Source organism: Oncorhynchus gorbuscha, linkage group LG19, assembly GCF_021184085.1.
Source record: "Oncorhynchus gorbuscha isolate QuinsamMale2020 ecotype Even-year linkage group LG19, OgorEven_v1.0, whole genome shotgun sequence".
Taxonomy (NCBI): Eukaryota; Metazoa; Chordata; class Actinopteri; order Salmoniformes; family Salmonidae; genus Oncorhynchus; species Oncorhynchus gorbuscha.
Genome location: NC_060191.1, coordinates 42,927,661 through 42,954,387, shown reverse-complemented (window position 1 = coordinate 42,954,387; position 26,727 = coordinate 42,927,661). Strand labels below are relative to the sequence as shown.

The 26,727-nt window shown below is 44.7% G+C and overlaps 1 protein-coding gene across 3 annotated transcripts in view; it reads right to left on the bottom strand.

Annotated features, from left to right (window-relative positions):
• The window catches only part of LOC124005347 (A-kinase anchor protein SPHKAP-like), a 151,665-nt gene that overhangs the window by 56,700 nt on the left and 68,238 nt on the right, over nucleotides 1-26,727 (bottom strand). For 2 of the 3 annotated variants that reach the window (XM_046314497.1, XM_046314500.1), the window contains exon 1: nucleotides 5,423-5,516. The exons of the other annotated variant lie outside the window; for it this stretch is intronic. In XM_046314497.1, coding sequence (XP_046170453.1) covers nucleotides 5,423-5,466 — 44 coding nt within the window. In that variant the 5' untranslated portion in view covers nucleotides 5,467-5,516. Of the gene's footprint in view, nucleotides 1-5,422; nucleotides 5,517-26,727 lie in introns of those variants that run through there. 3 annotated transcript variants of the gene reach the window in all.

Here is a 26,727-nt window from a genome sequence, read left to right as displayed (position 1 = left end):
ATCCTCTTCCAACCCCCCTCCTCCACACACACAAACAACAACCCACCTACAACTGCTCCAACGCAGCTATCCCCTCTCCCCCTTCTCCTCCAGTAGGCCAATTCTCACATTCCTACCTTCCAACTACCTAAACGTTCCCTTGCGTGATCCACCGCTCGCCCCCTTCCCCTGTGTCTCCCAATGGTCAGTCTCTGCAACCTGCAGCATACAAGCAGTGTCAGCGGGGCTGGCAGGGGGGCTGGCAGGGAGCCAAGGGAGGCAGAGAGCTGAGCAGCCAGCCTACCTGCAGGCCCAAAGCACTACCAGAGGCACTCTGCTCACTGTCCATCGATCCCACCTCTACTCTGATTAGTGGGACAGACAGGGTTTGTTTTTGTCGAAAATCTCCCCGAGAGAAATATGGTGGTGTATACAAAGCCTGTGTGTGTCTCTGTGTGTGTGTGTGTGTGTGTGTGTGTGTGTGTGTGTGTGTGTGTGTGTGTGTGTGTGTGTGTGTGTGTGTGTGTGTGTGTGTGTGTGTGTGTGTGTGTGTGTGTGTGTGTGTGTGTGTGTGTGTGTGTGTGTCTCTGTGTGTGTGTGTGTGTGTGTGTGTGTGTGTGTGTGTGTCTCTGTGTGTGTGTGTGTGTGTGTGTGTGTGTGTGTGTGTGTGTGTGTGTGTGTGTGTGTGTGTGTGTGTGTGTGTGTGTGTGTGTGTGTGTGTGTGTGTGTGTGTGTGTGTGTGTGTGTGTTTGCGTGCGAGTGCATGTGTCTCTGTGTGCGTGTGTGCGGTAGTTGGTCTGCCCTGACTAAAGTGAGCGTTCCACATGAATGCTGCCCAGAAAGAAAAAGCTTAGAGTTGTCAAGTGCCGTCGGATGGGAGGGCCACTTTGAGTTTTTTACAGGCAACAAGGCAAAACAGAATTAAGCAATCGACAGAGAGCGATTTTGGCTCTGTCCCAAATGGTCATATTCCCGTCTCTGGTCACAGAACACTGCTGTATATTGAATAGGTGCCAATTGGGAAGCGGACACTATACACTACCATGGACCACTAGCATGAAAACTATCCAGAATGTGGGATTAGGCTTTTAAAATGGGTCTGGATATTATACGGGTTTATTTTAGAGTCCTGAGATGTGTTACATGAATCAGTTTCCCTTTACAGATAGTAGAACTCATCCAGTAGGCTGTAGTGCTCTGAAAGGCCTGAAGAGTCATTCACAAGACAATAGTGAGAGATTAGTCTGAGTTAGAGAAGGTCGAGAGGTCACAGGCTATTTGTGTGTTTGTATTTGTGTGCGCACACACACACACACACACACACACACACACACACACACACACACACACACACACACACACACACACACACACACACACACACACACACACACACACACACACACACACACACACACACACACACACACACACACACACACACACACACACACACACACACACACACACACACACACACACACACACACACACACACACACACACACACACACACACACACACACACACACACACACACACACACACACACACACACACACACACACACACACACACAGAGACACACACACGCATGCATGCCACACACACATATGCCAGCTTGAAATCTGATGAAGCATTTTAACAGGAGGGGAAATGACTCTAGCCTATCTGCGGCAGATGGAAAACAAGCAGGCCCATCCCTTTCTTCTCAGGTGTGTCAATTACATGTGTCTTAGGAAACAGGATAGAGTATTCCACTAGCCCTCTCCAAGACTTAATTAGCAAACACTGCTCAATTATTAATTGCCTGTTATCAAATTTGTGATGAATTAATGCCACAGTGAATGTGCGGGTGGTGGATGTCTGGAAAATAATTCTGTCTCAATGCTGTTTTCCATTGGACACGTGCTGATTATGGTACAAAACAACAGCACAGCCAGGAGGGGTGAATTAAAGCCCAACAGAACTAAATACTTCCAATGTTTTAAAAATTCATAAAGAAATGGAAAAGTCATAAAATGGCGCTGGTCATAAACAGTGTGATAGACGTTGTTCACCGTGCAGGAGAGAGGGAGGGAGTGGAGCTAAATTTAGCCCCAGTTACCGCCGCATGCACCGCGTCGTACGGTGAGAGGCTGATATTCCCGTTTGTTAGTATCATTTATTAAAATCTTGTGACAGCGCCATGACTGCAGGAGAGGGGCCTTTCCATTCTCGCTGCTCAGGAGGCATGAAATCAGACAGCACAGCGAGTCCGTGGTTGGATAAAACACACACACACACACACACACACACACACACACACACACACACACACACACACACACACACACACACACACACACACACACACACACACACACACACACACACACACACACACACACACACACACACACACACACACACACACACACACACACACACACACACACACACACACACACACACACACACACACACAGGGTGTGAGAATATTAATCTGAAGGGAACATCTGTCCGACGTGGCCCTTTTCTGTCCTCTAAAGAGTTACATTTTTCTATCCACCCTCCTTTTGTTTACTTTGTTTACGTTCACTTCCTATTGTGTGTTTGTGTTGACATCTTCTGCGGGTCCAGTAATGTGTGTTGTCCACGTCTCAGTGCCTTACTGTGAATACATATTGAATTCTCTTTTCTCTTGTCTTGGCAAGGGAGTAGGTTGGCTAAATGCAAACCCTCAGAGGCACACATTTATTATGGCGGACTGAGTGCTTATCTGTGTAACTGGAGAGAGAGAGACATAGACACTTCATTACAACACTGTATATAGACATGATATTACATTTGAAATGTCTATATTCTTTTGGAGCTTTTGTGAGTGTAATATTTACTGTTCATTTTTAAAAAGATTTATTCCACTTGTGCTTATTATCCATTTCACTTACTTTGGCAATGTAAACATATGTTTCCCATGCCAATAAAGCTCTTAAAATGAACTTGAATTGACAGAGACATACACTCACAGAGACAGAGACAGAGACAGAGAGAGACAGAGAGAAAAGAGGTGATAGGATGTCCTTCTGTGAAAATACTTACACGTCGGCTGCTGCCTCTGGGCTCCAGTGTAACAGTGTGTTAAACATGTGCTCTCCCTGCTACTGAGAATCAGTGTGTGAGTCCGAGTCAGTGTGCTGTGTGCCAGGAGCAGATGTCCAGAGCCTGGGCTGCCCAGGCATCCTGCTGTCTGTGCAGGCCGCTCGACACAAACTGTCTGCTTTCAATAGAGATATGGACTTTTTTTTATCAGATCAAAACTACTAAGCATCTGCTAGGGAGTGTGTGTATGTGGGGGGGGGGGGTGGACGACATGTGTGTGTGGAGATGGTGTGTGTGTGTGTCCAAGCATCACTCTTAACTGCGATATGAGCCTAGCGGAGCCTGGCTTACCTCAGAGGATCACTAAAGCAGAGACGGACCAAAGCGAAGCGCCAGTGTTAGTACCTATACACAGACCCACTCATCTCATTGCCCGGCATGCAAACCCAATATAAATTCAACGAGGAGACATTAAAACCTCAATCAATAACAGTCTAGACAGATGAACATAAAACCTGATGTGAGAGGATAAAAGACAGAGGAGAAAGGGAGTGAGAGACAGAAAGAGGGGAGGCAGGTAGCCTAGTGGTTAGAGCGTTGGGCCAGTAATCGTAAAGGTTGCTAGATCGAATCCCCAAGCTGACAAGGTAAAACTCTGTCGTTCTGCCAATGAACAAGGCAGTTAACCCACTGTTCCTAGGTCGTCATTGTAAATAAAAATGTGTTCTTAACTGACTTGCCTAATTAAATTAAATAAAGAAAATTGAGAGAGAGAGAGAGAGAGAGAGAGAGAGAGAGAGAGAGAGAGAGAGAGAGAGAGAGAGAGAGAGAGAGAGAGAGAGAGAGAACAAGCCACATCTCCTCCTGATTACTGTCACCATGCGCTCATGGTAATGGCTTGAGCGTAATAAATGAAAAGTATATGTATTAAATACCTCGAACAAATTGTTTCCATGTGTTTGATGCCTTTCCGTTCCAGCCATTATTATGAGCCGTCCCTCCCCTTAGTAGCCTCCAATGCTCCACAGCTGGAGGGGCCTGCAGTTGGTACCAGTTCCCTTGGATCACACACTACAAACATTGATGCTAATGTTTCCTGTCAGACATGAAGCGGCTCACTCATCACACACTCGCGTCACAATCAGGGAAAAAGGGACCTTTACACCATCGTTGGTTAAGATCATAGTGTACCTCGTCTCCCAAATGACAGCGGAAATGATCAGACATCAAATAGCAGGGGTTTCTCTTTAACACAAATAATGTCAAATATCTCAATAACCTATGTCGGATATTGAATGAGTCGATATCGGGACAAAGGAAATTACCATGTGATATCGACAGTATATATTTTTGAGTCAAGTCAAGATATCTGCGGATATGCCTCTTTCCTCGGATATGGCCCCTTTCCCAGTGGTGGGTTAGCCTATCACCAACACACCTGTCTCTGCTTCTCCTGTTTCTCTACGGTGGTGAGATATATACTCACATCCCATTACCCAATGATCCCCCAGAACAGACAGGCATCAGTGCCATCATCAGCGCTGCTTACATCTGTCCACAAAAACCACAGTCTTCCATCTTCCTCCTCCTTAACACCCCTAGTGCTGCCTTTGTCTGGGTCTTGGACGTGTGTGCTCAGTCAGCAGACATGCAAACAGGTAGACAGACAGAGACAGGCAGACGGGCAGCCAGCCAGCCAGACATCCAGAGAGGCAGTCATAAGCATTTTATGACCCACCTCTGCCTCAGCACAGAGAACTGCTGGCCTTATCATTTTCGTCTCTCTCTCTCTCCCTCCCTCCCTCCCTGAAGTAGCTTTCCCTGGTCCATGATGAATGGAGGCAATTTAGGGCCCGGTTCAATCAGATCTGCATAGCTGATGTTTTGATGTTGTCGGAGGTGGAATTGCATTATAGAGCTATTAAATCCACAATGGATCCCGGCATTATACTTAAGCTGACATTGCCATTGGATGCACGGAGTCGCATTGAGATAAATCCCATGCAGCCTTGTTTACAGGTTGGAACACTGGAATGTGAGATGTAATCGACACCTCAATGAAGCTGATAGAAATCCTCATTATTTAGTTGAATGATTTTCAATTTGAGTATCACTGATGGAAGGCCTTAATGTAGTCATCATGCCCCAGAGAGCGGTGTTGCTGCCCATAGGTGGACATAGAAAGTACTCCACCATGTGGTGTGGTGGGGAAGTTTGCCTATACCGAAACACCCAAAACTCTCAGCTTTCTAAGTGGTTTCCCTTAAAGGTTGTGTTCTGGATACTTTGGAACATTTCAAATCCAGTGAATCGCACAATGCAGACTGTCATCCCACACAGTCGAGCAAAGTGTTTCTCTTACCTCTCAGTGAAGTGTCTGAGCGCAGTGAAGAGTGACAATAGCATCTCTTAGTTCTTGTCTTCCTTCCTCGACCTGTTTCTGCTGGTGGGGGGGGGGGTTTCTGCCTGCAGAGGAAAATATTCAAATATACATAGAAAATACAATTGAATGTTGGATGATAGTGTTTGCGTACATCTATATTTCACAGACACACGCAGACACACGCACATGATCAGACAGAGAGACTGCTATAGATGAAGGAAACAGATGGAGCCGTCTTCACCTCTTCCACAGCACAGTGGTTTTCCCTTGAGTCGTAATGGCAGGTGTTTGCTGTGGCATTATGGGAATGGGAACTTGGGAAGTGGGAAGCACAGCAGTACATCGTCATATACAACACACACAAACACACGCCATCTTATATCAGCCCACGGTTAGGGAATGTTCGTCTGCCTTATGTTGTGCTGTTATTCTGCCTTGTGACTCACACACCACCCACCCCTAACACACCTCTGCAGGGAAATAACACACACATTATTTGTGAGGCTTTTCATTTGTGAACGATTTACATCCATGTACACTGAGTGTACAAAACATAAGGAACACCTTCCTAATATTGAGTTTCAGAACAGCCTAGATTAGCCGGGGCATGGGCTCTACAAGGTGTCAAAAGCATTCCACAAGGATGTTGGCCCATGTTGACTCCAATGCTTCCCACAGGTGTGTCAAGTTGTCTGGATGTCCTTTTGTCATGTTTTGTCATTGGTTATCATGTCTTGTCTCTGTGCTTCCCTTCTATTCGTTTCCCTCTGCTGGTCTTATTAGGTTCTTTCCCTCTTTCTATCCCTCTCTCCCCCTCCCTCTCTCCCTCTCTCGCTCTCTCTCTCTATCGTTCCGTTCCTGCTCCCAGCTGTTCCTCATTCTCCTAACTACCTCATTTACTCTTTTCACACCTGTCCCCTATTTTGCCCTCTGATTAGAGTCCCTATTTCTCCCTCTGTTTTCCGCTTCTGTCCTTGTCGGATCCTCGTTTGATGTTCGCTGTTCTTGTCCTCGTTCCGTCCTGTCATGTTTTTTGCCTTCTTCAGATGCTACGTGTGAGCAGGTGTCTTGATCAGCTACGGCCTGCGCCTTCCCGAAGCGACCTGCAGTCTGTGGTCGCATCTTCAGTTTGTTCCCCTCTACTGTCTAGAGGGTTTCTGTATTCCTGGTTTGACTTGGAATAAACTCTGTTTCTGTAAAGTCGTTTTTGGGTCCTCATTCACCTGCATAACACCTTTAGGTAGTGCACCATTCTTGATACACATGGTAAACTGTTGAGCGTGGAAAAACCCAGCAGCATTGCAGTTCTTGATACACTCAAACCAGTGGGCCTGGCACCTACAGGGTACTACCATACCCTGTTCAAAGGCACTTAAATCTTGTCCATTCACCCTCTGAATGGCACACATACACAATCCATGTCTCAATTGCTATGCAGACGACACACAATTAATCTTCTCCTTTCCCCCTTCTGATGACCAGGTGGCGAATCGCATCGCTGCATGTCTGGCAGACATATCAGTGTGGATGACGGATCACCACCTCAAGCTGAACTTCGGCAAGACGGAGCTGCTCTTCCTCCCGGGGAAGGACTGCCCGTTCCATGATCTCGCCATCACGGTTGACAACTCCATTGTGTCCTCCTCCCAGAGCGCTAAGAACCTTGGCGTGATCCTGGACAACAAACTGTCGTTCTCAACTAACATCAAGGCGGTGGCCCGTTCCTGTAGGTTCATGCTCTACAACATCCGCAGAGTACGACCCTGCCTCACACAGGAAGCGGGCGCAGGTCCTAATCCAGGCACTTGTCATCTCCCGTCTGGATTACTGCAACTCGCTGTTGGCTGGGCTCCCTGCCTGTGCCATTAAACCCCTACAACTCATCCAGAACGCCGCAGCCCGTCTAGTGTTCAACCTTCCCAAGTTCTCTCACGTCACCCCGCTCCTCCGCTCTCTCCACTGGCTTCCAGTTGAAGCTCGCATCCGCTACAAGACCATGGTGCTTGCCTACGGAGCTGTGAGGGGAACGGCACCTCAGTACCTCCAGGCTCTGATCAGGCCCTACACCCAAATAAGGGCACTGCGTTCATCCACCTCTGGCCTGCTCGCCTCCCTACCACTGAGGAAGTACAGTTCCCGCTCAGCTCAGTCAAAACTGTTCGCTGCTCTGGCTCCCCAATGGTGGAACAAACTCCCTCACGACGCCAGGACAGCGGAGTCAATCACCACCTTCCGGAGACACCTGAAACCCCACCTCTTTAAGGAATACCTAGGATAGGATAAAGTAATCCTTCTCACCCCCCCCCCCCTTAAAATATTTAGATGCACTATTGTAAAGTGGTTGTTCCACTGGATGTCATAAGGTGAATGCACCAATTTGTAAGTCGCTCTGGATAAGAGCGTCTGCTAAATGACTTAAATGTAATGTTAAATGTAATTGTCTCAAGGCTGTTTTCAAGCCTTCTTTAACCTTCTCCCCTTCATCTACACTGACTGAAGTGGATTTAACAGGTGACATCAATATGGAAACATAGCTTTCACCTGGATTCACCTGGTCTATGTCATGGAAAGAGCAGGTGTTTCTAATATTTTGCACACTCAGTGTATGCTGATGAGAAGACTAGATATTGTTGTTTTCCCTTTTAGTGTAATGGTGCCCCTAACCCAAATCCACAGTATTTCCATGGTGAACATAGCCTAAAAGCTGTAGCTCAGTTGGTAGAGCATGGTGCTTGTAATGCCCAGATAGTGGGTTTGATTCCCGCGACCACCCATATGTAAAAATGTATGCACGCATAAGTGTAAGTTGTTTCAGATAAAATCGTCTGCTAAATGGCAAAGAGTTGGTAAAAGTTTAAGTGCATAGCAATGGCACAGTACCATGGCTAAACTCATTAGACATAGCTCAGGCTGTCATGCAGATGCAAACAGTCACTTTGCACAATGAAGAAGTCACCACACATTGTAATGAGGTTGCCATGCACACTGATGAAGTAATAAGACGCATATTAATGAGGTCAAGGCAGTGAAGGTGTCACTGTACTCAGTTATGGCTTCGTCCAACACAGCGATGGAGTCACAACCTTTCTGATGGATACTGAGGAGAGAGCTTGATTCAAAAATTGTCTTTGGTTTGAGATCCAATCCAACCACTGATCGCTTTCAGTCGCTCTCTTAAGGTAGCTGATATACAAACACTTAGGAGAGGTTTTCCTGGTAACAGCGGTCATCTAAGTCGCAGGCGTTCTCCCTCTTCTTCCCTCTCTACTGTCCTTGTCTCTCCAATCCAAGGTCTGTTCAACGTTGGGCATTCACGCAATAAAGAATGTGCGAATTACCGCATTTAACCACGGTAAGGTGACTGGGAACATGGACGAGTACATCAGAAAGAAGAAAGACATTGCAAGAATATAGTAGAGTCACAACTCAATGTCTCAGACACGAGACGCATGTGGCAGGGACTTCAGACAATCACCGATTATAAAGGTAAAACCAGCCACGTTGTGGACACTGACGCCTCACTCCCAGACAAACTTAACACATTCTTTGCCCGCTTCGAGGAAAACAACACAGAGCCACCGTCGTGGGCCCCTGCTGCTCACGAGGACTGCGGGCTCCCGATCTCTGTAGCCAACATGAGTAGGACTTTCATGCGTGTTAACCCTCTCAAGGTGGCATACCAATCCGCATCCTCGGTGCATGCACAGACCAGGTGGTTGGAGTGTTTACGGACATATTCAACCTCTCCCTATCCCAGTCTGTTATCCTCACTTGCTTCAAGACATCAACCATTGTTCCTGTACCTAAGTAAGCTAAGGTAACTGAACTAAATGACCATCGCCCCGTAACACTTACCTCTGTCATCACAAAGTGCTTTGAGAGGCTAGTCAAGAACCATACAACCTCATCTTGCCCGACAAACCTAGACACTACAATTTGCATACCGCCCCAACAAACGCGACTCCAACTCAATCATACATTTTGCTGATGACAAGACAGTGTCGGGCCTGATTACCAACAACGATGAGACAGTCTACAGGTAGGAGGTTAAAGCCCTGTGTTACGGATACAGTTATCCTGTGTGTGTGTATCCTGTGTGTGTGTTTCTTTTCTCTCCTTCTCCCCTCACAGGTGAAAATCATCACTCCCCAATCAGTCAACAATCAATCATCAATCAGAAGAGACACCTCCTCCTATTTCCTGACCTATCACAGTTCCTTCCCCATGGTTTAAAAACCCCATCGTTTGTTCTAGAGCTCAGCTCAGCTCAATCTCTCTGTAAATGCCATGTCTGTTGGTCTCTGTGTTTCACTCTCGCTTTGTGTCTTAACCTCTCTTTTGTTTAAAGCACCTCCATAGCACTTTGTCATCACCTGTGAGTATTGTTTTTGGTTATGGTGTTTGTTTGTTTGCTGGTGGGAAAAGGGAAACCAAGACAAGTCGCCCATGGGCATACACTACCCGTAGGTGAACTTTGTTAAATACACTAGGTAGAACTGGGCGGACCACCCACTGTATTTTTGGTTAGTTAGTTAGTTGTTGTTAAAGTAGGCTAGTCTAGCTTAGGGGTGTGTTTTTGTATATTTATTGTTTCTTTCCTTGGGTCCAGCTCAGCCCCTTTTCCTGCTCCCCCCATTACCGTGTGTTTATAAATAAACCTAGAGTTTGACGGTAGATTTCTGTTGTCGTGGTTATTTCGTGCACACTTTTACTTTGTCACAATAATAATTTGCATGAGTTATGTTACGGGTCTCATTACCATCCCCCCTAGACTGTCGGGCCAAAAGGGATTCGTAACATAAGTGGGGCCTCATCCGGGATCTGTCATAACTGACACCCATGCCGCTCATGTAGATTGTTGTAGTGGTATAGTTCAGTGTTGAGCGTCATAGCTGAAGTAGCATTAGTGTTTGCTATTTTCTTTGGCACTTGTGAAGTAGTGTAAAATGAATACTTTTGATTTGAGATCCTTTTTGGATAACCCTTCGTGGGAGGTTTTTGACAAATGTCGTAGAGTTGATTTAATGACCTTGGCTGACCATTATTCAGTATCGATTCCGCAGAGTTTAGTTAAGGCGGAGGTTAAACGGCTAGTATTAAATGTATTGTTGGAAGAGCAGGTGCTTGTGTTACCGCTGCCTGAGCCTACTACCCCTGTAGCGGATGGTGCTGCTCTTGTAAGCCCATTGGTGTCTGATAATGAGGGAGAGGCTAAAACACCAGCCACATTGTCCCGTTTTGATCCACTCTCCCCACTGTCAAATGGTGATGCCAGGAGGGATGTCCGTTTAGCACAGTTCCAACTGGAGGTGGAAGAGAGAGCCCAAATTAGGCGAGAGACTCTCCAGTTGGAGATGTGTAAAATAGAGGCAGAAAAAGAACGAGAACAACGGCATTTGGAGATGTGTAAAATTGAGGCAGACAGAGAACAAAGGCAGTTGGAGTTCAAAATGCGCCAGATGGAACTGGAGGCAGAGACAGCGAGGCTAGCCTCCGGTCCTACTGTGCCTGTTTGTGAGCCGTCCTCACCTGCTGTGTCCTCAAACACGTTTGACATTAGTAGGCAGATTGCCTTAGTACCTTTGTTCAGAGAGTCAGAGGTTGACTCCTATTTTTTTGTATTTGAGCGTATAGCCGTAGCATTGAAATGGCCTGAAGAGGTATGGTGCCTATTACTTCAGTGTAAATTAACTGGTAAAGCCCAAGAGGTTTTGTCAGCGCTACGTCTGGAGGACAGTTTGAATTATGAAGCGGTCAAAGCTACTGTTCTTCGTGCCTATGAGCTTGTGCCTGAGGCACACCGACAGAGATTTAGGTCTCATAGAAAGTCTTCTAGTAAGACTTATGTGGAATTTGCTAGAAACAAGGGAAATCTGTTTGATAAATGGCATGCTGCTAGTAAGGTAACTGATTTCAACTCTCTCCGGGAGTTAATCTTGTTGGAAGAGTTTAAAAATTGCTTACCCGAACGCATTGTAGTTTACCTAAACGAACAGAAAGTATCCTGTCTGGCAGAAGCGTCTGTGTTGGCAGACGAGTTTGTGTTGACGCACAAGAGTGTGTTTTCGGCTCAAACTGAGAGTAGAGCCACTGAGTTTCCTACCTTTAGCCCTAGTCGGCCAGCAGTAGTATATCAAGCACGGCAAAAGAATGAGCATCCCTGTTTCTATTGTCATAAAGTAGGACATATGATTAATGATTGCTTCCTGCTTAAACGCAAACAAGGGATGCCTCTTCGTGCCAAGCCACCGACAGGTGTTGCTCTAATTCGTACGGTTAAGAGGTCGGCAACAAAACAGGTGCTTCAGGGTAACTGTAGTTTGAAAGTCCCAGTCCCCGACCGCCGTTATGAACCATTCATTTTCGAGGGGTTTGTGTCCCTAACGAATGACGAAGCGTCTCAACGACCGGTTAAAATCCTTAGAGATACTGGTGCGGCGCAGTCGTTTATATTGTCTGATGTGTTGCCCTTATCTGACGATACATATTGTGGTTCCAGTGTGTTAGTGCAGGGTATTGAAATGGGTTTTGTCCCAGTGCCATTGCACTTTGTGAAAGTACACTGAGTTAATCAGTGGAATATTCAGAGTGGGGGTACGCCCTATGTTGCCAGTGAAAGGTGTGACCTTTATAATGGGTAACGATATTGCCGGAGGAAAGGTAGTACCCGTATTGGAAGTATTGGATAAAAGTGACCACTCTCTCTCTAATGAGCTGGCACAGAGTTATCCACATGTGTTCCCCGCTTGTGCTGTCACTCGTGCTCAGGCACTACAAGAGGGTGACGAGATAGATTTGTCGAACACTGTACTGTTCAAAGAGGTTGATCAAGAAGATGGATTGTGTGATACCTCTGAGAAGCTGATCACCTCTGACAAACAGCCCAGGAAAGAATCAAAGAACGTTGAACTTATTGCTGATGCAGTACAGTTACCAGTCACTCGTGAGCAGCTGATTGCTAACCAAAAGGTTGACAACAAGCTTGCTAAATGTTTTTCTAGTGTTGTCTCATTGGAAGATGTGAAGAAGAAGAACGTGGCTTACTTCATTGATGGTAATCTCCTCATGCGTAAATGGAAATCCCATGTTGACGCGGATGGAGATTGGAATGCTGTTTACCAAATAGTGATTCCTACAGCCTTTCGACAAAATGTGTTATCCCTTGCTCATGATCACCAGTGGTCTGGTCATTTAGGAATCACAAAAACTTATGATCGGATCCTTCGACATTTCTTTTGGCCGGGTTTAAAACAAGATGTGGCTCAGTTCTGTCGGACATGCCACACCTGTCAGATAACAGGAAAACCAAATCAGGTTATTCCTCCCGCTCCTCTTTGTCCCATACCTGTCATAGGTGAACCATTCGAGCATGTGGTGGTTGATTGTGTCGGACCGTTACCGAAGACAAAATCGGGTAACCAGTTTTTGTTAACGATAATGTGTATGGCTACAAGATACCCCGAGGCCATTCCTCTGAGAAGGATTACAGCCCCGGTAGTGAGTAAAGCCTTAATAAAATTCTTCACGACATTCGGGTTACCTAGGGTGGTACAAAGCGATCAAGGAACCAATTTCCTATCCAAGCTCTTCAGGCAGGTGTTAAAATCCTTGTCAATTACGCACCGTGTGTCAAGCGCCTATCACTCAGAGTCTCAGGGTGCACTTGAAAGATGGCATCAGACACTGAAGTCTATGCTACGTAAATATTGTTTGGAATCTGAGAAAGATTGGGATGAGGGAGTTCCTCTAGTTTTGTTTGCTGCTCGTGAAACTGTGCAGGAGTCCCTAGGTTTCAGCCCGGCTGAACTGGTGTTTGGTCACACAGTGAGAGGACCAATGAAAGTCCTTAAAGAACAGTTCTTGTCCCAAGAGTTGTGTACCAGAGATGAGAATGTGTTGGACTATGTTAGTCGCTTTCGTGAGCGCCTACACCAAACTTGTGCTCTCGCAAAGGAAGCTCTGTCTTCCTCACAGAGGAGCATGAAAAGACACTATGATAAAGAGGCTGTTTCTCGTCCACTACAGCCAGGTGACCAAGTACTGGTGTTATTACCTGTTCCAGGATCTTCACTGTCAGCTCGTTTCTCGGGTCCTTATTTAATTGAAAAGAAAATAAGTGAAACTGACTATGTGCTTCAAACTCCTGATAGACAACGCCAATCTCGTGTGTGTCACATTAACATGTTGAAAGCTTACCACACCCGACCCATCACACAGTTAGAGAGTTCAACAACAGAGGAAGGTACTGCTGTCTCCTCTGCTACTACTGCTATGATAGTGGACTGTCATATTGATGAGGTTGATGGCTTGGAGTTGCGCAATACTCAGCAGCAGTGTGTTAGATTGCCCAACTCAGAAATGCTGCTGTCTATCCAATCCGGTCTGGTTCATTTAACGGATGGACAGGCCAATGATATTGTGAGGCTACTACACAGTTTTCCATGTCTCTTTAATGACGTTCCTACTCGCACAAATGTGTTGGAACATGACATTAATGTTGGAAATGCTACACCTATCAAGCAACACCCATATCGTATCAACGCTTCCAAGAGGAAGATAATGAGGGATGAGGTGAGATATTTGTTGGAGAATGACCTGGCTAAGCCAAGTTCAAGCCCTTGGAGTTCTCCTTGCATTTTGGTTCCTAAACCTGATGGTACGTCCAGGTTATGTACGGATTATCGAAAGGTAAATTCTGTCACAATGCCAGATTCGTTCCCGTTACCCCGACTGGACGACTGTATCGACACTATTGGTGCTGCTAAGTATGTAACCAAGTTAGACCTCTTAAAAGGTTACTGGCAGGTTCCGTTAACTTCACGAGCTTCTGAGATTTCTGCATTTGTGACCCCAGACAACTTCCTACAGTACTCAGTTATGGCTTTTGGGATGCGAAATGCACCAGCCACTTTCCAACGACTGGTTAACTCCGTATTAGCTGGCGTTCCTAATTGTAGTGCATACCTTGATGACCTAGTGATTTATTCGTCTGAGTGGTCAGATCATGTTGACTCGCTAAGGGTAGTATGTGAACGGTTGGCAGCTGCTTCTCTAACCCTGAACTTGGCAAAGTGCGAGTTTGGGAAGGCTACTGTTACCTATCTCGGTAAAGAGGTTGGCCATGGACAGGTGCGCCCTGTTGGTGCCAAGGTCTTGGCTATTACTGCATTCCCTGCACCTACCACCAGACGAGAGCTACGCCGCTTTTTAGGGATGGTTGGCTACTACCGTAGCTTCTGTAAAAATTTCTCTGCGGTAGTTGCTCCATTGACCGATTTGCTTAGTCCGGCTAGATCATTTGTGTGGTCCCCTGATTGTAAGAGAGCTTTTGAATCAGCGAAAGCACTCTTATGTAGTACACCTGTACTTGCTGCTCCAGATTTTGAACAACCGTTCAAACTTGAGGTAGATGCTAGTGCCAGAGGTGCTGGTGCTGTTCTACTGCAGCAGGACAAGAGTGGAGTGGATCATCCCGTTTGTTATTTTTCACGTAAATTTAATAAATGTCAAACAAACTATGCGACAATAGAACAAGAAGCTCTTGCTTTGTTGTTGGCTCTGCAATACTTTGAAGTATATATTGGTTCCAGTGCCCTACCCGTGATTGTATATACTGACCATAACCCCTTAGTTTTTCTCCACCGAATGTACAACCAGAACCAGCGCCTTATGCGTTGGGCGCTGATTGTACAAAATTATAATTTGAAGATCCGCCACAAAAAGGGTTCTGATAATGTGTTGGCAGATGCTTTGTCTCGTGTGAGAAAATGATTTCTGAATGTTTTGCAAGGTTGTTGCTTTGTATTCATTGAAATACTGTAGTCGCAACCCCTAGGGTTGCTCTTTTAAGGGTGGGAGTGTTACGGATACAGTTATCCTGTGTGTGTGTGTATCCTGTGTGTGTGTTTCTTTTCTCTCCTTCTCCCCTCACAGGTGAAAATCATCACTCCCCAATCAGTCAACAATCAATCATCAATCAGAAGACACACCTCCTCCTATTTCCTGACCTATCACAGTTCCTTCCCCATGGTTTAAAAACCCCATCGTTTGTTCTAGAGCTCAGCTCAGCTCAATCTCTCTGTAAATGCCATGTCTGTTGGTCTCTGTGTTTCACTCTCGCTTTGTGTCTTAACCTCTCTTTTGTTTAAAGCACCTCCATAGCACTTTGTCATCACCTGTGAGTATTGTTTTTGGTTATGGTGTTTGTTTGTTTGCTGGTGGGAAAAGGGGAAACCAAGACAAGTCGCCCATGGGCATACACTACCCGTAGGTGAACTTTGTTAAATACACTAGGTAGAACTGGGCGGACCACCCACTGTATTTTTGGTTAGTTAGTTAGTTGTTGTTAAAGTAGGCTAGTCTAGCTTAGGGGTGTGTTTTTGTATATTTATTGTTTCTTTCCTTGGGTCCAGCTCAGCCCCTTTTCCTGCTCCCCCCATTACCGTGTGTTTATAAATAAACCTAGAGTTTGACGGTAGATTTCTGTTGTCGTGGTTATTTCGTGCACACTTTTACTTTGTCACAATAATAATTTGCATGAGTTATGTTACGGGTCTCATTACCATCTCCCCTAGACTGTCGGGCCAAAAGGGATTCGTAACACCCTGGCTAAGGAGCTGATTGTGGACTACAGGAGACAGACGAGGGAGCGTGCCCTCATACACATTGACAAGGCTGTAGTGGAGAGGGTCATAAGCTTAAATTTCCTTCGCGTGCACATCTCCGAGGACCTGAAATCAAATCAAATGTTATTAGTCACATGCGCCGAATACAACAGGTGTAGACCTTACAGTGAAATCTTTACTTACAAGCAAATGGTCCCACCACACCGACACCATGGCGAAGAAAGCGCAACAGTGCCTCTACAACCTCAGGCGGCTAAAGAAATCCGACATGGCCCCTAAGACACACAAACTTCGACAAATGCACCATTGAGAGCATTCTGTCAGGCTGCATCACTACCTGGTATGGCAACGACACCGCCCTCAACCTCATGCCTCTCCAGAGGGTGGTGCATTCAGACCAAAGCATCACCGGGGGCACGCTGCCTTCCCCTCCAGGACATTTACAGCACTTGGTGTCAAAGAAAGGCCAAGAAGATCCTCAAAGACATCAGCCATCTATGGTCTGTTCATTCTGCTACCATCTAGCAGACAGAGATGGTACAGGTGCATAAAAGCTGGGACCGAGAGACTGAAAAACAGCTTCTATCTCCAGGCCATCGGACTGTTGAACAGCCATCACTAGCCGGCTACCTACCCGATACTCTGTCCTACACCTTGAGATTAAATACCCCATCTATAAGTAATCATTGAATGCTGGTCACCTCATATTCTGTTTAAATACTGTTGTTTACTCACTACGTATGACAATACTATATTCGCGCTCATCCTAAAGTCGCTACTACTGTACATACCATTTTTTTCTCCAAATGATATACTGTCTATGAACACCACGTATTTATATTCTGGATTCTGACACATGCTCATTCTAATTGTTACTTTCTACTCTGGATTATTACTTGGGCTCGTTCTGTAATTTCTTGATTTCTTGTTTAGATTTTTTAAAATTGTATTATTTGTTTATTTGTATTGTATTTGCAAGACATCCTACTGCACTGTTGAAGTTAGTAACACAAGCATTTCGCTGCACCTGCTATAACAAATCTGTGCATGTGACCAATTTCATTTGATTTTATTAGACACACACACACCCCTCCGACTACATCCTCATCACTCCAACATCCTCATCAACATCAAAATTGTTTATTCAGCCCGCCACGGTCCTTTTGACCCCTGCCTTTCTTCCTTTAAAGATCAGAGAGACAGGTGAATGTTCTTTAAATAAACTCTTCAAAACCGGAAGAGGAGTCAGACAGAGGAATAGAGCGAGTGCTGATTGGAACTAACCTCAGACAGTAATACATCTACACACACACCATGTGCACAAGCACACAAAAGTATGCGTGCATACTCACACACACTAAGGTATTGTATGACAAGGTTCACAAGATGCTATGCAAGGGATTATGGGTAATTAGCTAGCCGCATGGCCCTCTTCGTAATGATGGGAAAGCTGCCAGTGTCTAAACAGTGGAAAGGTCTCGCTTTGATGCCACACTCAATCTCCAGCAGGGCCAGATCCTTCTCACCCCATCCATACACACACACTCAGAAACACAGATTGGAGACATATAGAGAAGGAAACAGAGGAAGAGAGTGAGAGAAATGAATAGCGAGAGAGAGGGTTAAAATCTAGAGAGAATGATAGGAAGAGGGGGAGATGCACTAAGAGAAAGAAAGGGAGATACACAGAGATAGAGAGGGAGATACACAGATAAAGAGAGAAAGAGAGGGAGAAAAAGACAAGGAGATACACGGAGATAGAGAGAGAAAGATAGGGAGATACACAGAGATAGAGAAAGGGAGACACAGAGATAGAGAGAGAAAGGGAGAAGAGATAGAGAGAGAAAGAGAGACAGAGGGAGATAGAGTGTCATGTTTTGTCATAGATTGTCATGTCTTGTCCCTGTGCTTTCTCTTCTATTCGTTTCCCCCTGCTGGTCTTATTAGGTTCTTTCCCTCCCTCTATCTCTCTCCCTCTCTCTCTCTCTCTCTCTCTATCGTTCCGTTCCTGCTCCCAGCTGTTCCTCATTCTCCTAACTACCTCGTTTACTCTTTCACACCTGTCCCCTATTTTGCCCTCTGATTAGAGTCCTATTTCTCCCTCTGTTTCCGCTTCTGTCCTTGTCGGATCCTTGTTTGCTGTACTGTGTCCTTGTTCCGTCCTGTCGTGTTTTTGCCTTCTTCAGATGCTGCGTGTGAGCAGGTGTCTCTATCAGCTACGGCCTGCGCCAACCCGAAGTGACCTGCAGTCTGTGGTCGCATCTCCTGTTGTTCCCCTCTACTGACTAGAGGATTTCAGTTATTCCTGTTTGGACATTACCAGTGAAAGAATTCAGGATTAATCGTTTTTTGTTAAAACTGGAATAAACTCTGTTTCTGTTAAGTCGCTTTTGGGTCCTCATTCACCTGCATAACAGAGAGAGGGAGATACACAGAGATAGAGAGGGAGAGAAAAAGTGATATACACTGAGAGAGAAACAGAGGGAGATACAGAGAGAGAGAGAGAGAGAGAGAGAGAGAGAGAGAGAGAGAGAGAGAGAGAGAGAGAGAGAGAGAGAGAGAGAGAGAGAGAGAGAGAGAGAGAGAGAGAGAGAGAGAGAAGGAGAAGGAGAAGGAGAAGGAGAAGGAGAGGGAGATACACAGAGATAGAGAGGGAGAGAAAAAGAGATATACACAGAGAGAGAGATAGAGAGAGAACGAGAGGTAGATACACACACACACACACACAGAGAGAGAGGGAGAGAGAGAGAGTAAGAGAGGGAGATACACACAGAGAGAGAGAGAGAGAGAGAGAGAGAGAGAGAGAGAAAGATATGAGAGAGAGAGAGAGAGAGAGAGAGAGAGAGAGAGAGAGAGAGAGAGAGAGAGAGAAAGATATGAGAGAGAGAGTGAAGCTGCTCCTTAATCTCCCTTCATGTGTACTCAGTCATCCAGGACATGTTATGATGACAGGTCAAGTCATGTCAAGTAACAGGTGGGCACCAGAGCGCAGTGACTCAATGCATGCTGGGAGGCATAAGGGTGAATTGGAATTAACCTCTGGTTCAGGGTCTACATTATGTGTGTGTGTGTGTGTGTGTGTGTGTGTGTGTGTGTGTGTGTGTGTGTGTGTGTGTGTGTGTGTGTGTGTGTGTGTGTGTGTGTGTGTGTGTGTGTGTGTGTGTGTGTGTGTGTGTGTGTGTTTCTAAACTGAAAAGAGAGGGGGCTTGGGTGTCCCGAATGTCGAATGGATTTACACTGTTACCAGAATGAATCATCTGCTGAACATGCTCATCAGTGACGACGCAACAGTTATGATACAGACACACTGACTGCCGATATGTACTTCAGGAGGATCTTCCTTCTCTTGCTAGAACAAAATACTTCCCTGCTGAACTTGGCTTCAAGACAATCAGAGAGCACAAACCTCCACGTGGGGGAGCCAACAGAAGTGACATATTTTACATCTAGTTAACAACTTTTGTGCTTGAAGTATTTTTTTGTTAGGTTCAGTTTGATATTATGCACCTGCTCATTAGTTAGCTAGATCACTAACTTTAGCTTGCTAACTGAGTCAGGCAGTCACACACGCGTCATATGAAATTAATGGGGTGGTAAGTGCAGCCCAATGCACATAACACTAAATGTTTACCAAGCTAACTATCTAGCAAGGTGATGAAGAAATAATGTTGTTCATTCTCCATTATCCCATACTGCCAGTGCTAGTTCACTTGCTGGCTAAAGTTAGCTTGACGGTTAGCATTGCCATTTAGCAAAACAAAGCTAGCTAGCTACTCCACAAATGATTGACAGCTAACAGGCAGCTGCTTCATTAGAAAATGAATCCATTGTGATGTAATTATAATGTTGCTATCTACGCTGGTTATCTAGTTGTGGCTATCTGGTTAGTATCAACAAGGGCTTACTACATATTCTATATAGCTAGCAACGACAGCACATCTTGCTAGTTAGCTTACATTAGCTACAGCAGACAAGCCATATAAGCTACTGACACTTTGTGGCCTGTAGTATTTAAACAAAGCAGCTACCCGGAGAGACTCCTTCCTGGGCTTACTGAGTGTAGAGTAGTCTGTACACTTATTACGATGAAATGATTTGAATGGGGCCCCAGTCCAGTAATGGACAGAGACTGTGTTCTAAGAAAACCTGCCTTATTAGTTATTTGAGCACTAACTCTAAGACCATAATAAGAACAATAGTCATAATTGATTTAAAGGTATGAATTCTTTGAGAATCAGTTGGAGCTTACTTCACCAGAATAAAATACAATTATTTTATACCATCAACATATAATTACACTAATCAATATATTTACAAATATAATGAGAATGATCGTAGAAAAGTTATAGAACAGAGTGAACGATAAGAAAATACCTCAAGATACAGTATCTGAACATCAGGAGTGGCATACTCAGTCTGTGGGTCTTTGATCCTTGGTTCTGGTTAGGCCTCATGGAGGAGAACAAAGGGCTGTTTGTCCTTTCTTGTTGCTCTCTTCCTCTCCTCTGAGTTGGGTGGTTCCTTGGGCTGCTCCTCTGGGTCCTGTCCCTTGTTGCTCTCTTCCTCTCCTCTGAGTTGGGTGGTTCCTTGGGCTGCTCCTCTGGGTCCTGTCCCTTGTTGCTCTCTTCCTCTCCTCTGAGTTGGGTGGTTCCTTGGGCTGCTCCTCTGGGTCCTGTCCCTTGTTGCTCTCTTCCTCTCCTCTGAGTTGGGTGGTTCCTTGGGCTGCTCCTCTGGGTCCTGTCCCTTGTTGCTCTCTTCCTCTCCTCTGAGTTGGGTGGTTCCTCGGGCTGCTCCTCTGGGTCCTGTCCCTTGTTGCTTTCTCTGTTTGCTCTTTCTAGAATTGTGGAAGCTGTGCTCTGATTGTTTTCTCCTTATTTCCTTGAAGAAGTTTAGCTTAAGTGTACTGTTCAGGCTACAATTTAATGTCTTCTTCTGAGACTGTTTAGTGGACTATTCCCATCCAAAATTTGTAGTGAATTAGTAGTACTATTCCCTAAAAGGTACTCGGGGGTTGGGGGCGCCCGGCTCCCCAGCATGGCGCACTCCTGCCGTCACCATTACGCACACCTGCCTTCCCCCCGTCACGCGTCAGAGATTTTTGGACTCACCTGGACTCAATCATCTCTGTCTTTACCTTCCCTATATCTGTCTGGTTCCCCGCTCTGTTCCCTGCTTCTGCATTAACCTTGTATACCTGTGTGCAGACGCTGTTTCTGTCCTGTTACCTGTCTTTTCTAATTAAATGTTTGACTCCCCGTACCTGCTTCTGATCCCTGGCGTCGGTCCTTACATAAGCAAAGCAATCGGCTAGGTATTGGTCTGTTCCATCTGTTATGGGCAGCCTAGCTGTTTGGAGAAGGTGCTTTCTGTATCCTTAATTGATTGTCAATTTATGCAAAGGCCTTTGTAATGTTTGAATCCTTTTTTAATGTAATGTGAGTTGCGGATTCAAATAAAGTATTTAAAATGTGTGTGTGTGTGTGTGTGTGTGTGTGTGTGTGTGTGTGTGTGTGTGTGTGTGTGTGTGTGTGTGTGTGTGTGTGTGTGTGTGTGTGTGTGTGTGTGTGTGTGTGTGTGTGTGTGTGTGTGTGTGTGTGTGTGTGTGTGTGTGTGTGTGTACTAGAGAGAGTGAAAAGTTGGTATCTTTCACTCACTGGTCCCAAGAAACTGTGTTAAAGCAATGCTTTCCCTTTTTGTTGCCTTTGGTCTAAAGCAACATTGAGTTTCTCAGCACAGTGCTCAAACCGCTCTGAGTGTCTGAGTACATCAGAGTCCTTTGCTCAAGAGTTGAAAGACTGCTGAACCAAGGAAAATTGCAGAGAGAAATATGCAAAATATGTTTTTAAAAAATAGGGGGAGAGAGAGAGAGAGAGAGAGAGAGAGAGAGAGAGAGAGAGAGAGAGAGAGAGAGAGAGAGAGAGAGAGAGAGAGAGAGAGAGAGAGAGAGAGAGAGAGAGAGAGAGACAGAGAGAGAGAGACAGAGAGAGAGAGAGAGAGAGAGAGAGAGAGAGAGAGAGAGAGAGAGAGAGAGAGAGAGAGAGAGAGAGAGAGAGAGAGAGAGAGAGAGAGAGAGAGAGAGAGACAGACAGAGAGAGAGAGGGGGTGAAAAGCAAAACAGTAAAGAGAGCTGGTGGAATAATAGAGAAAAATGGTTGAATTCATAATTTTGGTGTGTGTTTATGTGTGTTGCATTGCATTGAAAATACAGTGCTGGTTGTGTAGTGGGAGCCGTTATCATCCTCTACTCTCAGTGGAGCCTTTTGCAAGCTCCTGCATTCTGTCTTCATTAACTTTGACACCCTCTTTCTCCCCTTCTCCTTTTTCTCCCCTTCTCAATATTTACCTACCTTTCATCCCTCCATATTTCTCCCTCCCTCTGCCTTTCTCTTTCATTCATCTCTATTTCTCCCTCACTCTCCTTTTTCTCTCTATATATCTATCCTTCTTCCTCTCTTCCGCTCTGTTTCTGTTCCAGCCTATTCCCTTTGCTGTTCATAAGACCATCTAACAGTCTGCTGGCTGAATCCTCCATTATGTACATATTTTATCTGCTGAACAAAATGAGGTTATTCGTACTGACTGACTGTAACCCATTTACACCACCCACACAGAAAGAGAGAACGACAGAAAGACAGGCTGCCCTGTTGTTTGGGCAGGCTCAATTACATATCAACAGAAGCAGCAAAGATGTAGATACAGTGTCACAATCCCGCCAAGTTCATTCTAAAAATGCCTGCATACTGCACTCTCTACTTCCACTATCTGGCTGCCACTCTATAGGAACCCACAGTTCAGTTCCAGGGTTCTGCTTGGCAATAGCCATGATCAGTTACCTCCAGGCCTGCCAACACAACAGAAAATATGGGCTTGCTTCAGCTAATAGGTTGGATGGATAAATGAGGTTGGTTGGATAGATGGATGAATCAGCGATAGTTGGATGGATGGATGGATGGATAAATGGATATATGAATGAACAAGGAAGGGTAGATAGATCTAGAGAAGCTTATTAAAACCCATTAATTAATTGGAGTCTACTGCTTCAGGCCAGACGTCCTCTGCAGGTACAGTGGTGTGGACTAAGGAGAGGCTCAGGTTGGGACTCTGATGTATGACTCAGAATACCGACACAGGTTGTTTGGCCTGGGACACGGGGATGAAACGTATACTTATGCAGTACCTTGGCATCCAACCAAGATCTATGGGTAACACTACACATGAACAGTCATCAAAACAGGCCTGCTACACAGGACACATCACTTTTGTTTTCAATGAAACCTGGGCTTAAGAAGCCCAACTCAATGGTAGGCTCATGTTGCTCGGTGTAAAATTACACTGGTTGTTTTTTCAAAGATTTGACATGGGACTCACTCTCCGATTCACACCTCTCAATATTTCCCATTAGTCACCTCCCAGCTCACAGCATTATGTCTGCCACTTAGTACAGGTAACTGCCAAAATAAAAGGAACACCAACATAAAGCATCTTAATAGGACATTGGTTCACCACGAGCCACCATAACAGCTTCAATGCACCTTGGCATAGATTCTACAAGTGTCTGGAACTCTATTGGAGGGATGCGACACCGTTCTTCCAATATTTGGTGTTTCGTTCATGGTGGTGGAAAAGTCTGACTCAGGCGCCTCTCCAGAATCTCCTAGAATCTCTTCAGTGGTCAATTGAGTTAAGATCTGGTGACGAGTGACTTTCAAAGTCACCGAGGTCTCATCTTCTAGCCACAGTAGTTAAAATAATGGGCAACAGGGCATTTTTCATACATGACCCTATACATGATGGGATGTTAATTGCTTAATTAGCTCTGAAACCACACCTGTGTGGAAGCACCTGCTTTCAATATACTTTGTATCCCTCATTTACTCAAGTGTTCCCTTTATTTTGGCAGTTACTTGTATGCAGTGGTAGAAGTACCCAACTGTCAAACTAAAAGTAAAGATACCTTCATGGAGTAAAAGTCTTAAAGTATTTGGTTTTAAATATCCTTAAGTATCAAAAGTAAAAGTAAAAGTAAAAAGTATAAATAATTTCAAATTCCTTATATTAAAGGAACATTGCAATGTTTTAACTTATATATTCATCATCTCCAGTACCACCTTAACATCAACATATGTGAAAATGGTACGTTTCTATGTTTAGTAGTAAAAAAAAAGATAGAGGACGATGTGTTTCCAATGACATCATCAACCAATTAGTAGACAATTAGTAGGCAATTAGTTGGCAATGCCTATTTATAATTGGTTAAAATCACACGATGCACACAATGCTATCATTGGAAACATTTATCTTGAAATGTGCCTTAAAGCAAACCAGACGGCACTCAGACATAATTTACAAACAAAGCATTTGTGTTTAGTGAGTCTGCCAGAACAGAGGCAGCAGGGATGACCAGGGATGTTCTCGTGGTAAGTGTGTGAATTGGACCATTTTCCTGTCATGCTAAATATTCAAAAGTACTTTTGAGTGTCAGTGAAAATGTATGGCGTATAAAGTACATTCTTTTCATGAGGAATATAGTGGAGTAATGGCAAAAGTTGTCAAAAATATCAAAAAGTAAAGTACAGATACCCAAAACAACTACGTTTTAAAATGTATTTATTTCACCTTTATTTAACCAGATAAGTTAGTTGAGGACAAGTTCTCATTTACAACTGCGACCTGGCCAATATAAAGCAAAGCAGTGTGACACAGACAACAACAAGAGTTACACATGAAATAAACAAGCATACAGTCAATAACACAATAGAACAAAAAGAAAGTCTATATACAGTGTGTGCAAATGGCGTGAGGAGGTAGGCAATAAATAGGCCATAGTAGCAAAGTAATTACAATTTAGCAAATTAACACTGGAGTGATAGATGAGCAGATGATGATGTGCAAGTAGAAATACTGGTTTGCTAAAGAGCAGAATGTAAATAAAAACAGTATGGGGATGAGGTAGGTAGATTGAGTGGGTTATTTACAGATGGACTATATACAGCTGCAACGATCGGTTAGCTGCTCAGATAGCTGATGTTTAAAGTTGGTGAGGGAAATATAAGTCTCCAGCTTCAGCAATTTTTTGCAATTCGTTCCAGTCATACTTAAGTAGTACTTTAAATATTTTTTACTTAAGTACTTTACATCACTGACTGTATGTATGCTGCTGTTTTGGCCAGGTTTATGATGTAAAATAGATTTTTAATTTCATTGAGACGAAACCGTTCAAATAAAGGTTTATATTAATAAAAATAAATCCAACATTTCCACCCCGTGTTGCATTCCTACCGTAAACATAGCCCAACTAGCTCTCGTTATGTTAGCCCTCTGCCCATGCAATGCTTTCTTTACTGTATGCTCTGTCTCCCCTCAACAGGAGAGTGAAAGGAGGGTGTGTGTGAGAGAGAGTGTAAAAGACAGAGCCTGCAACTCAACAGCAACAACAATAACAGAGCCATAACTGTCATGGCCGCCCTTCACGATGGAAAGGGTTTGTGGCAGACAGGCAGTCTGTGTGTAGACAGACGGGTTGGACTTGAGATGAGTTTCCTCGCGATGCAGGAAGCTTGTCTATCCTGTCAGTCTCATTATCTTCACATAACCACTAGACTCGTCCTTCCTTCCTTCTCTCCTATATGCAGTGGGCTCCTGACGTGCTCTCTGTGTGTATTAATGAAAAATATTTCTAAATTGGGTTATTGATTATGTGTCTGGCTGCCAATGAAGGACTATGTACTTTCCTTTAGGAATCAGATTTGGTCTGCTGTGTGGTATTTATCAACACCACTAAAGAACACTGTGTGTGTGTGTGTGTGTGAGTGTGTGTGTGCTTCAACTGAACTGTGAGAGCACTGTGAGAATCGTTGTCTGCAGATGGACAGTTTGGCCCTTCCCTCTGTGTATGTGTGTACAACCCGTTCTCTCAGTCTAAACGTCAATATACTGACATAAAAGCAACCGCGTGTGTGTGTGTGTGCGCAGTCAACTAGGTGCTTGCCGTCATCCCACGGTGGATAGAATTTCTAACTTGCTGTGAGAACATTAAATCAGGCGCAAGATTGACCTGAAGCAGTGAGAGACCTGAAGTCTGGTACTCAGGTGGTTTAGATCTGATCGTTTAGCTACTGCATTGTGTTGGTGTGGTACACACCTCCAGGCTTTAAGAGATTGTAACAGATAACACAGAAAAACACTTGCTCTTACTCACACAATGCTTTTTCTGTGGTTTCTCTCTCTCTCTCCATCCATCTTCTCCCTCTTTCACAGTCTGCCTCTCCCTCTCTCTATCTCTCTCATCCCACACGCACAGTGGGGAAGGACAGGCTTAGCTTTGCTCCAGCTGCTCCTGCTGGCTCTGGGCAAACGCATATTAATGTCTCCTACCATTAATGGGCTACCATTACATTAATGTCTCCTTACAGTGGGCTACCGTTACATTAATGTCTCCTTACAGTGGGCTACAATTATATTAATGTCTCCTTACAGTGGGCTACTGTTACATTAATGTCTCTTTACAGTGGGCTACCATTATATTAATGTCTCCTTACAGTGGGCTACCATTACATTAATGTCTCTTTACAGTGGGCTACCATTACATTAATGTCTCCTTACAGTGGGCTACCATTATATTAATGTCTCCTTACAGTGGGCTACCATTATATTAATGTC